At 41.1% G+C, this 10,864-nt stretch overlaps 1 protein-coding gene across 1 annotated transcript in view; it reads right to left on the reverse strand.

The window, feature by feature from the left end:
* LOC141363164 (NLR family CARD domain-containing protein 3-like) overlaps window positions 1-9,182 on the reverse strand; it is a 169,742-nt gene extending 160,560 nt beyond the window's left edge. Inside the window, exons 1-2 of the mRNA XM_073865743.1 lie at window positions 9,169-9,182; window positions 8,242-8,352 (exon numbers count right to left, since the gene is read on the reverse strand). Coding sequence (XP_073721844.1) covers window positions 8,242-8,352; window positions 9,169-9,182 — 125 coding nt within the window. The remainder of the gene's footprint in view (window positions 1-8,241; window positions 8,353-9,168) is intronic.
* Window positions 9,183-10,864: the final 1,682 nt, after the last annotated feature.

The following is a 10,864-nucleotide window of genomic DNA, read 5'->3' on the forward strand; positions in this document are numbered from 1 at the left end:
TATTGATATAAGATGTTAATTTTGCCAAGTTCAAATGGAAACTGTGTACCACTTATTTTGGACATGTCATTATACTAGACAGTTTTGGAAAAAAATTGAGAAGTTCATTAATGACCATATTCAGGAAGATATATTAATTACTTTTAAAGATATTGTTCTGGGATACGAATCTGAGTCTACAGTTACAAATCTTTGTTTTATTGTAAACTTAATTTACTTTCTGTGCAAATTTCATATAAACAAATGTAAGTTCACCAACACTAAACCACTTTTTAATGTATTTCTGAAGGGATTTAACATGTATTTAAATTAGGGCTGTCAATAGATTAAAAAAATTAATCTAGATTAATCGCATGATTTCATGAGTTAACTGCGATTAATCGCAAATTAATCGCACATTTTTATCCATTTTAAATTTACCCTAATTTAACACTTTTCAGGTTTTTAATATTCTAATCATATATACATATATAGATGCTTTATGCAAATGTATGTTAACAACAGCCTGTTTACATTTTAACAGAATCACCAGCCATTGTTTTGTATATGAATTTTCCTTTCAGAAGATTTTTCTTTCTCCATTTTTGTTTGCTGCTGCATCATTTGTGACATGTGCTGGCAAATTGAGTCGGAATTAGCAAATTTTCAAAAAATAGTTGTTCATATTTTGACATTCTCTATTAAAACAGAACAATGCATGATTTGTTGAAATATAACAAAATATGACAGAACTACACGTGTTTGAAGTTGAAAGAGTCAAATTACCACAAACATTTCCACATCCATACATTATATTACCACATCAATACCTTAAAATCACTGGTAAAACTAATAGATTTAGCACACACAAAGCAAAAACATCATCAATGTATGTTCAACTTTTTTTCCTTTTGTTTGATTGACATTGAGACAGACTGCTTAAAATCTAAGTGATCTAATATAATGTTACACATCAGATAGTTTTACCCAACAGTTAACCAAACATTTACTTAAAACATAACAGATTATAGAGCCTACCTGCGTGAATTCTTATCAAAACAGATATTTGTAAAACTGTAATTTTGTGTAGATGTCTATATATCCGGGTCGCGCACTCGCGCGTCTGTGTGCACGCGCTTCAGATATCAGTCAGTCAGCGTGAGGGGATCGCTTTTGAGTCTTGTCGCTCTTAATAACTCTTTAACATTAATCAGGTACCGAACTTTATCTCTCTTAATGACTCTTTTAACATCAAGCAAGTCCTGCAGTCTATTTTCTAAGTCATGCATAAAAGCGAAACCAAAATGAATTGAGACGCATTTTTGTATTAGATTAAGCATTAGGAGGACGGTAACGTTACACCTCTCAGACGTATTAAAGATCATATCAGATGTCCAACGAGCATTTAGAGCATTGGATTTGGTAGACGATTTGCTTAATGTTCTTATTTCTATGAAAACCTTTTACTCATTTAGAGAGAGTCACATTTGTCTGCGTCTCTGTTCATTCAACTATGGGCGTTGCGTTAATCTCCGTTAATAAATTTAGTGGTGTTAAAATGAATTTGCGTTAACGCGTTATTAACGCGTTAATTTTGACAGCCCTAATTTAAATACTATTGAATCCTTACTGAACAAAAAGCAAGAAAAACTACTTTAATATGTAAAGACTTTAATTTGTATACTTTAACTGGCACATAACTTCTTACCCTCTCTTTTTTTCTTTTTTTTTCCTGTACAAATGTTACATTTATATAATGTTTAGAATGTTTATACTGTGACTTTTGTACTTTGTACTCTTCATTGTTTATCAATATAAAAAGGGTGAGGGTAATATTTCAAATTAAAGGTATGTACTCTGTTTTTTATTTTCATGATGTTTTATTAACAAGGTTCGGGAGGAGCACGATCAGATAATTAACTAATCAAGCACAGGTGCATCTAATTTGGTAATCAGCCAAACACTACATATACAGACATCCTACCTACCTCAGTCTATTGAGATTGTTTTCGGATAGACTGCATCATACAGCTTTGTCCGAGATCGAGCTTTATCTATCCGACAACGAGCTAGATGCTCCACCGCAAGCCACCAGCGCAAAGAAACCTCCGGTTCAAAGCAGGCAACAGGCTCTAAGGCGTAGTGTTGGGCGATATGCCCCATTTTGAGATCGTCCTATCGTCAGCCCGTGAGATCTGCGATACACGATAGTATCGGGGAGCAGGGCAGTAATTTACTATATATTTTTTTTCTTTTTTACTTATTATGACAAGTCACTTGATTGGTGGACAAAAAAGAACAAGGGCAACACCGTCATGACCGCAACCTTCTTAAAACAGATACTATATCCGAGCGCGTCATCAGGCGCTTAAAATGTCATGCATGCCAGGACAAGAGACTCGCTGGTGGTTTTAACCCTCTGCGTGCTAACTGCCTCTCTGGTGAAAGGAAATGTCAAAGCTAGGGTTGCTCAATTACAGTATTATCCTGATTATTTAACATGATTACTTAATGACTGTAAAAACATGCACCTGCGCACACAGACGCGCACGCACATACAAACAATTCAATGCATTTGTTTAGTGCTGTTGCAGAAGGCTACACATGTCAAGCAGTGTTGCTTTCAGAGGTGCCTTTTTAAACACATCAGTCCAGCTAAACGCGATCATGTTTTAAACACAAGCATATTTTAAACACGAGGGATGTATTGCTTCAACTCCTTGAAATGCATATCATACTACATACTAGTGATCTGACTTTAAACAGAGCGCAGCTCTCTGCACGTCCGGGAGAGTGAGAGAGGCGCCAATATGCAGCGGGTCATATATTTTAAATAAAAGGGATAGTTTGCCTCAGCTCGCATGAAACGCATTAAACTGAATAAATACATAATGATTACTACTTTAGTTTACGTTTAGTTTTCGGACAGATGCGAGAGCTTGTGCACGTGTGACAGAGAGAAGCGCAGCTGCTTATCACGTGCTAGGAGGAGTCAAAGACGCGCGCATTAAGTGCAGGTACGTGCCAAGGTTATTTTCGTAAACGAAAACTGAAACTAAGACTAACCGTGTGTCTCAATTCATTCCCTAGCTCCCGAGGTCGTGAATCAGTATATCGTGTACACAGGTTCGGCCACTGGTAAGGACCCTAGCTCACTTCACATTGGGACAATGCTCACTTTTTTTTCTGTCATGTGGCTGCTTAAGTGCGTTGTAATCACTCACAGCTGTTAACTCATCAACAACCGGCAAAACCAACATCTCTCTGACTTCATTTTAAAAACAGTACATTGTGAAAAAGGCTGTCATTATTCTCTTACATATCTGTGCATAAAATTGGAGGCATATAATTACATTTTAAATGTAATAAATATATTTACAATTTTAAATAAATATTATTATTTTAAATATTGAGTAGATTGTGGTCCCTTTCTGTGTAGCAATGTGTGTTTATATTTACAACTAAAACAAACGTTTGTCTTTATAAAAGTTCTGTAACATTTCATAAAGTTTATTGAGTTGGATCACGTGATGTTCGGTTGGCGAGCTTCAGGAAAGGTCACGTGATTTCCGGTTAGGGAACATAGGGAGCATCGATGCTCACTGGTTTTTGCGTTGCATTGTGGGAATTTTTTAGGGAACGAACGTTCCAGTGCACCGAACGGATTTTGTGATTGAGACAGCCCTTAAAATGGCCGACTCCCTGATTAGTGCCCTGACTACTGAACAAGGGAGCTGATTGAGACCAACATGATCTCACAAAGTTCCGTGGGATAGTCACGGAATTTTTTGCTCATTTTTCCGTGACATTCTCACGGATCTCCGCATATTTCCGTGGCCCTGCCACGGACTTTCTTTTCCGTGGCATTCTCACGGATTGGTTACTCAACTGCTTTTTCCTATTTTCAAACCATTGTCGCTTCAGTTTAGGGTTAGATTTGGTGCTTGCATTACTTTGTCACTGTAAGTATTGGTTTATACAATTTTTTCTGATGTATTCTTTTATATTTTCTAAACTTTAATCAATTGTCACCTGGCATTGGGGTTAGAGTTGGGTTTGGGTAGGGATGTCATTTTATGTAAATCTAACCCTAAACCGAAGCGAAAATGGTAAGAAAATAGGACAAAACAGTTGAGTAACCAATCCGTGAGAATGCCACGGAAAAGAAAGTCCGTGGCAGGGCCACGGAAATTTGCGGAGATCCGTGAGAATGTCACAGAAAAATGAGCAAAAAATTCCGTGACTATGCCACGGAAATTCGTGAGATCAGGTTGATTGAGACACGGTAAAACTATCAGCTGATACTAAAATAAAAACTAATTTAAAAAAGCAAAACTATAATAACCTTGGTACGAGCAAGAAGGAATTCTCTCTTTACAAGCAAAGTGAAGTAAAGTGAAGCCCACAAACCCTCACGTGAGAAAAAGCATGCAATGTGCATGTTAATGTAAAACTATGATGATAATAATAATAATAATAACCATGCGCCAACTATCGTCTTGACTATCGCCATGACAGCCTGCCGATGGCGATATGTCTGAAGATCGTCGATACACGATACTATCATCTATCGGCACAACCTTACTAAGGCGTTTCCCTCTACCGGCTCTAAGGGAATCCCAAGCCAACCAGGACCTTCTGCAGAGGCCCACGTCTCAGCGCGCGGGCGGAAGCTCACAAGGCCCGTTGCCCGCACTCATAGACCACGCAATACCTGTTCACCTACACTTTCAAGACAGCCTTCACAATCCCCTTCATCATTTTACGGCTCGGCTTCACCATCCATCCCTCCCATCGAAAAATGGACCGTCGCGGGTATTAGACAAGCTCTCACCAACTCCAAAGTCAAGTTTTCTCGTAAAATGAGCAAAGCTCAACTTTACAGCCTTTACATTTCCTGGGAAATAATTCACCATCAAAGAAGGTAACAAAATCTCACATCAAAAAGCCAACATGTCTTTCTAACATCTCCTTCCAGTTCAAGCTCCGGTTCCTCTCAAGCCTCAAGACGCAGCAGACCGTCAGCAAGTCTAGGCCACGCCCAAGCTCGGTAATCCCTCTAATTACACAACCTCCTTCCTTTCAACCAATTACTGCAACAGTTTCAAATCCAGCAAACTAACCAGCTACAGACATGGTTTCACAAACCTCCGCTTTTTCTCTGGCTGAAAACGCCGGCGTGAGGATGCCTCCGCCAGCCGCTCAAACTCAGCCTCTTCTCCCTTTTCCTCCTGCTACCTATTCCTACCAATGGCCAGCAGCTCCTGCTGCGGGTGCCCAAGCAGGGCACCATCAGTCAGCTTCAACGCACTGGCCTCGTACCACTTTTCCACCTTCCGTATCATACGGGCTTCTCCAAGCACCAGGGGCCAATTCGTGCGTGTGGCTGCCTCCTCAACCGGTGACGCCCCCCGTATGTCCTCCTTTATATTCTATATCTTCCTATGGGCTACCCCAAGACCCAGGCGCTGATCCGGGTGTGAGGCTGCCTCCGCAAACGGCTTCAGCGCCTCATCTCAATTCTAATCTATCTGCACAAAAAACCTCTATACACTCTATTAACAACAACCCCTCTACCTACCCCACCGAATGCTGAACCACCGAAACAATCGCTTAATTAATCAAACAAAGTAAGACAGACCAAGAAAGAAGGCCATTATATATAAATTTTTAATCTCCCTTCCCCAATTCAACTGTATCAGGCTCTCTTGTCTTATTTCAAACTCAGGAATGGCCAGTCTAAATCCGCAATGGACCCTCTATTCGTCGACGACTCCAACCATCCCGTTACACGTTTTTTGGTTCCAAAAACACTTAAAACAAATCATAGCTCTGTCAGGTTTACACGTGGAGCATTTTTCCAGCCACTCATTTCGCATTGGAGCAGCAACTACTGCAGCTCAAAAAGGTCTATCACAAAATCAGATACAAGCCCTCGGTCGATGGTCATCTGACGCTTTCAAAAGCTACATCAGGTATAATCATCTTCACATTAAAGAAGCACATGCAGCCATGATCGGTTAAACATTTTTTCCAATCAACAGCCCATAAATTCATATACATAAGTCAAAACTCATCTCATTATCATTCCATTATTTTTGTAAATCTTTCAGCATCGGACAGGGCTCCCCTCCTGGTGCAGCAGACCCACGGCTCCCTTCGGTCGCAGGGCGAACCCCCCGCCTGTCGCTTGAACTTCACCATGTTCTGCGATGGATGGGGATCCCCCTGCCCGGTGCAGCAGAGTCGCTGGCTCCCTTCAGGTGCAGCAGGAGCCCTCCGTCCGACGCGTCAACCCTGCTTTAATTTCATGCCTATTCAGCATCGGACAGGGCTCCCCTCCCGGTGCAGCAGACCCACAGCTCCCTTCGGTCGCAGGGCGAACCCCCCGTCTGTCGCCTGAACTTTACCATGTTCTGTGATGGATGGGGATCCCCCTGCCCGGTGCAGCAGAGTCGCTGGCTCCCTTCGGGCGCAGCAGGAGTCCTCCGTCTGACGCGTCAAGCCTGCTTTAATTAAATGCCTATGCAGCGTCGGACAGGGCTCCCCTTCCGGTGCAGCAGACCCACGGCTCCCTTCGGTCGCAGGGCGAACCCCCCGTCTGTCGCCTGAGCTATACCATGTTCTGCGATGGATAGGGATCCCCCTGCCCGGTGCAGCAGAGCCGCTGGCTCCCTTCGGGCGCAGCAGGAGCCCTCCGTCCGACGCGTCAACCGCGCTTTAATTTTATGCCTATTCAGCATCAGACAGGGCTCCCCTTCCGGTGCAGCAGACCCACGGCTCCCTTCGGTCGCAGGGGGAACCCCCCGTCTGTCGCCTGAGCTATACCATGTTCTGCGATGGATGGGGATCCCCCTGGCCGGTGCAGCAGAGCCGCTGGCTCCCTTCGGGCGCAGCAGGAGCCCTCCGTCTGACGCGTCAACCCCGCTTTAATTACATGCCTATTCATCGTCGGACAGGGCTCCCCTTCCGGTGCAGCAGACCCACGGCTCCCTTCGGTCGCAGGGCAAACCCCCGTCTGTCGCCTGAGCTATACCATGTTCTGCGATGGATGGGGATCCCCCTGGCCGGTGCAGCAGAGCCGCTGGCTCCCTCCGGGCGCAGCAGGAGCCCTCCGTCCGACACGCTAATTTGCCCACAGCATTTAAGCGCATCATATTCGTGCTCTCTTTCTAGCCCTCACAGGGCTCGTCAGGCCGACGCTGCAAGCCTCAGTTCCTATTAAGAACCACTAAGCTCTCCCGGTCGGCCGGCATATTTCTCAACACGCATATTTTGGGGGGAAATGCAGAAATATTTTTACTCTCCGGCTGCTGTCCTATGCATCAAGCTTCCTTTGGGGAGTTCTCCGGGTTCGGGCCATACCCCAGATTCGGAGTTCGAGCTTCACTCCGGATCCTGAGCCCTCCCCCAGGACAGCATGCCAAAATATGCTTACTTTCGCAATCAGATTAGATGTAAGGGCGAACTCGTGAAATGATGTTTTATTAACAAGGTTCGGGAGGAGCACGATCAGATAATTAACTAATCAAGCACAGGTGCATCTAATTTGGTAATCAGCCAAACACTACATATACAGACATCCTACCTACCTCAGTCTATTGAGATTGTTTTCGGATATCCCTCCACCACCCCAATTCGCCACTCTAATCTGTTCTATCCCAGTTTGGGATGGGGGAGTTCTCCGGGTTCGGGCCATACCCCGGATTCGGAGTTCGAGCTTTACTCCGGATCCTGAGCCCTCCCCCAGGACAGCACGCCAAAATATGCCTACTTTCGCAATCAGATTAGATGTAAGGGCGAACTCGTGAAATAACTTCTGACAAAAAGGAAAGGAATTCTGTCACTATGATGTTAATGATGTATAGTTGTTTAATGTAAGTACATTTAAACGAACAGTAACTTTATATGTAAATAAAGAACTCTTCAGTGTGCTGGGTCCTCATGCAGGCTATCAGGTTTTAATAGGCCAAATCATTAGAACCTGAAAACCATGGATTAAAACCAAAAATTTTATTGAACCGTGAACTAACTGTATTGTTGCATCCCTACGCAACTTCATAATGTTCCCATGGCAACAGGGGACATGGCTGCGCTTGTGCGAAGTAAATGCTACATTTTTTAGTGTTTTTACAGATGTGTCTCTGTATGTACTAATGAAGATAACATTTACTAAACACAATCACAAGAATAATTTATCATCTCTTTAACAAAACACATCATCATATAAAAGCTATAATCATGTTTCAGAGTGTTTTATACCTGACAGCAGGAGATGTTGATTCTTTCTTAAAGTTGATTGGCCGATTTATAGACGCATCACTCTTCATAGACACACAACTGAACTCTGAATCTGATCTCTGATGATCTGAACTATAACACACAACAGATTTAATACTTTACATTACTGTTATTTTTTTTTTGAAGATGATCATAATTAAAAACTACGAAGGAGTATTAGGGCCAAGCTAAAATAAAAATAATAAAACCATCTCGAGATTAAAGTCATTAAAATGCGAGAATAAAGTCATTTTTAACTAGAAAAAAGTCAGAATAAAATAATTTCGAGAATAAAGTCGTTAATTCAGTAAGTCAATTCAGTTTAGGCCTATTCTTTACGTTGTTTACTGCATTAAGACAGTGATATTAATACGAAAGCCCAGAATGTGCTCGTTTTCATTAAAGGAAACAAACGTGCACTTTAGCGGTTTGTGTTCTTATTCTGGGATCTTTTGCTTGTACACACAATGTTTTATTTATAAAATTTTTGCTGAATATTAATGTGTATTCAATGTTGATGTTGTCTTTTGGGGTTATAAAGGGTCTGCACTTAGTAAAGATTTTGCTTTCATGAGAACAAGCCTAAAATGAAATGTAGCCTACTCATTGCATTTCTCTCAATTGTTAGTTCACAAAGCCGCAGAGACTTTTTCATTCCTCCCTTGGCCATACTATTAATAACCCCCATCACCTGTGCACTTTCATTTACAGTAGGTGTGTCTTCATGTGCGTAACTTTCCTTTAGAAAATTAACCATGAAAACCAAAAAACTAAACTGTGGTAACCACGAAATAACCATGGTTCTGACAATCATGGTTTTCAAAAAACATAGTTAAACCATGGCTAGTGTAGTAAAACCATGGTTTTGCTAATAGTAATCAATACACCAAAAAACCATGGTACTTTTACCACATTAAAATCATGGTTAATTTCATAAGGGTTTACCATACCCAATTAACAAAACCCTTTATTCATCACGATATTCTGTTCATTGCATGTCTGTTTAATTAAAGCAACACCAAAGAGGTTTTTTTTTACCTTAAAATAACGTTTCCAAAAAAGTTTCAGTGGTTCATCCACACAAAACAGGGTGAATGGCACTTTCACATTCGCTTTGCAGCCCTCTATCGGCCAAAACCGCACTAAAGAAGTTTCCAACCGTCGGGTAGCGGTCCTGTAGTTCGAGTGAAAACTACAAAAACTTGCTTTATGGCAGACCTACAATCCAATCAGAGCCAGCTATGCTGCAGTATTTACGACAGTGGTAATGAACAATTACGCTTCCAACCTGTAGGGGGAGCAAAGAGCCAGAGTTCTTTAGTGTTGCTTTAAGGCAGTGGTTCTCAAACTGGGGGCCGCGAGATGGTGCCAGGGGGGCCCCAGTTTTATGACATTTTATAAAATACATTCATTTAAAATGAATTCTGTGTAATTAAACCTAAAAAATAAGGCTACTAGCCAACAGCACTACTTTGTATAACTTAATATGTTTTGTTTAATTAAAATGTTAAATATTAGAACAGTTTTTTGTCCTAAATTTTCTTTGGGGGGGCCGCGAAGAAGTGCACCGTACACAAGGGGGGCCGCATGCGGAAAAAGTTTGAGAACCACTGCTTTAAGGTGTGCACCTAATTTTGTTCGTTCACATTATCTCCCCCCATATTGTCTTTTATATGAGGGAGATTCCATAAAATTGACTTTCTAAGCACATATCCTTCATATTGTTTTATTAATAAGACAGGTGCAATTTGGTATCGGCTTTGCAGATCTGCGACTTTATTCTCGTTAAATAACAACTTTATTCTCCTTAAATTCGAAATTATATTTATTCTGACTTTTTTTCTCGTTAAATAATGACTTTATTCTCGCATTTTAATGACTTATTTAATCTCGAGATTTTTTATTTTTTATTTTTGGCCCTAATCCTCCTTCGTAAAAAACACTTAAATATTCCCCTATAATATATTGTGTAATAAAGTGTTTCTATAAAGTACCTGCCAGAATCTTCATGTGTTGATGTTTGTGTTTGATCCATGATGGAGCTGCAGAGGTGAATCTGATCAATCTGATCTCCACAACTGATACTGAATGAAAATAACATTCAGACACAAAATAAACTTAAAATCAAAGTGAATAAACAGACATTATAAAACGGCTAGTTCCAATCCTTGATTCTGATTGGTCAATAGGTGTGCTTTATTCACAATAAAACACTGCTATGACCGCTTCACCCAATGGTTCTATTTAATATCACTGCGCCCTTAGCAACACCCTTAGCAACACATAAACATATAATGAGACAAAGTCTGAGAACAGTTTGTTGTTTTTATTTGAACTTTCATGTTGTTGTTCGCAGTCAGGGACTATTTTTTCTAGCTTCGCGTCGTGCCTAACAACGCCCTTCAGCCGTTACTTATTCACGATACAGCACAGCCTCTCGTACCTTATTGCTTACTTATAATTCAGATGAATGAATGAATGAGTGAGTGTTGAAATTGCTGCGTCACCTCAAATACACAACATTATCACATTAACACAATATTAACACAAATTAAGTTAAGAGTCACAGACATCCAAAACATTCGATAAATAACGCTAAAATAAC

This window comes from Misgurnus anguillicaudatus, unplaced genomic scaffold (assembly GCF_027580225.2).
Source record: "Misgurnus anguillicaudatus unplaced genomic scaffold, ASM2758022v2 HiC_scaffold_33, whole genome shotgun sequence".
Taxonomy (NCBI): domain Eukaryota; kingdom Metazoa; phylum Chordata; class Actinopteri; order Cypriniformes; family Cobitidae; genus Misgurnus; species Misgurnus anguillicaudatus.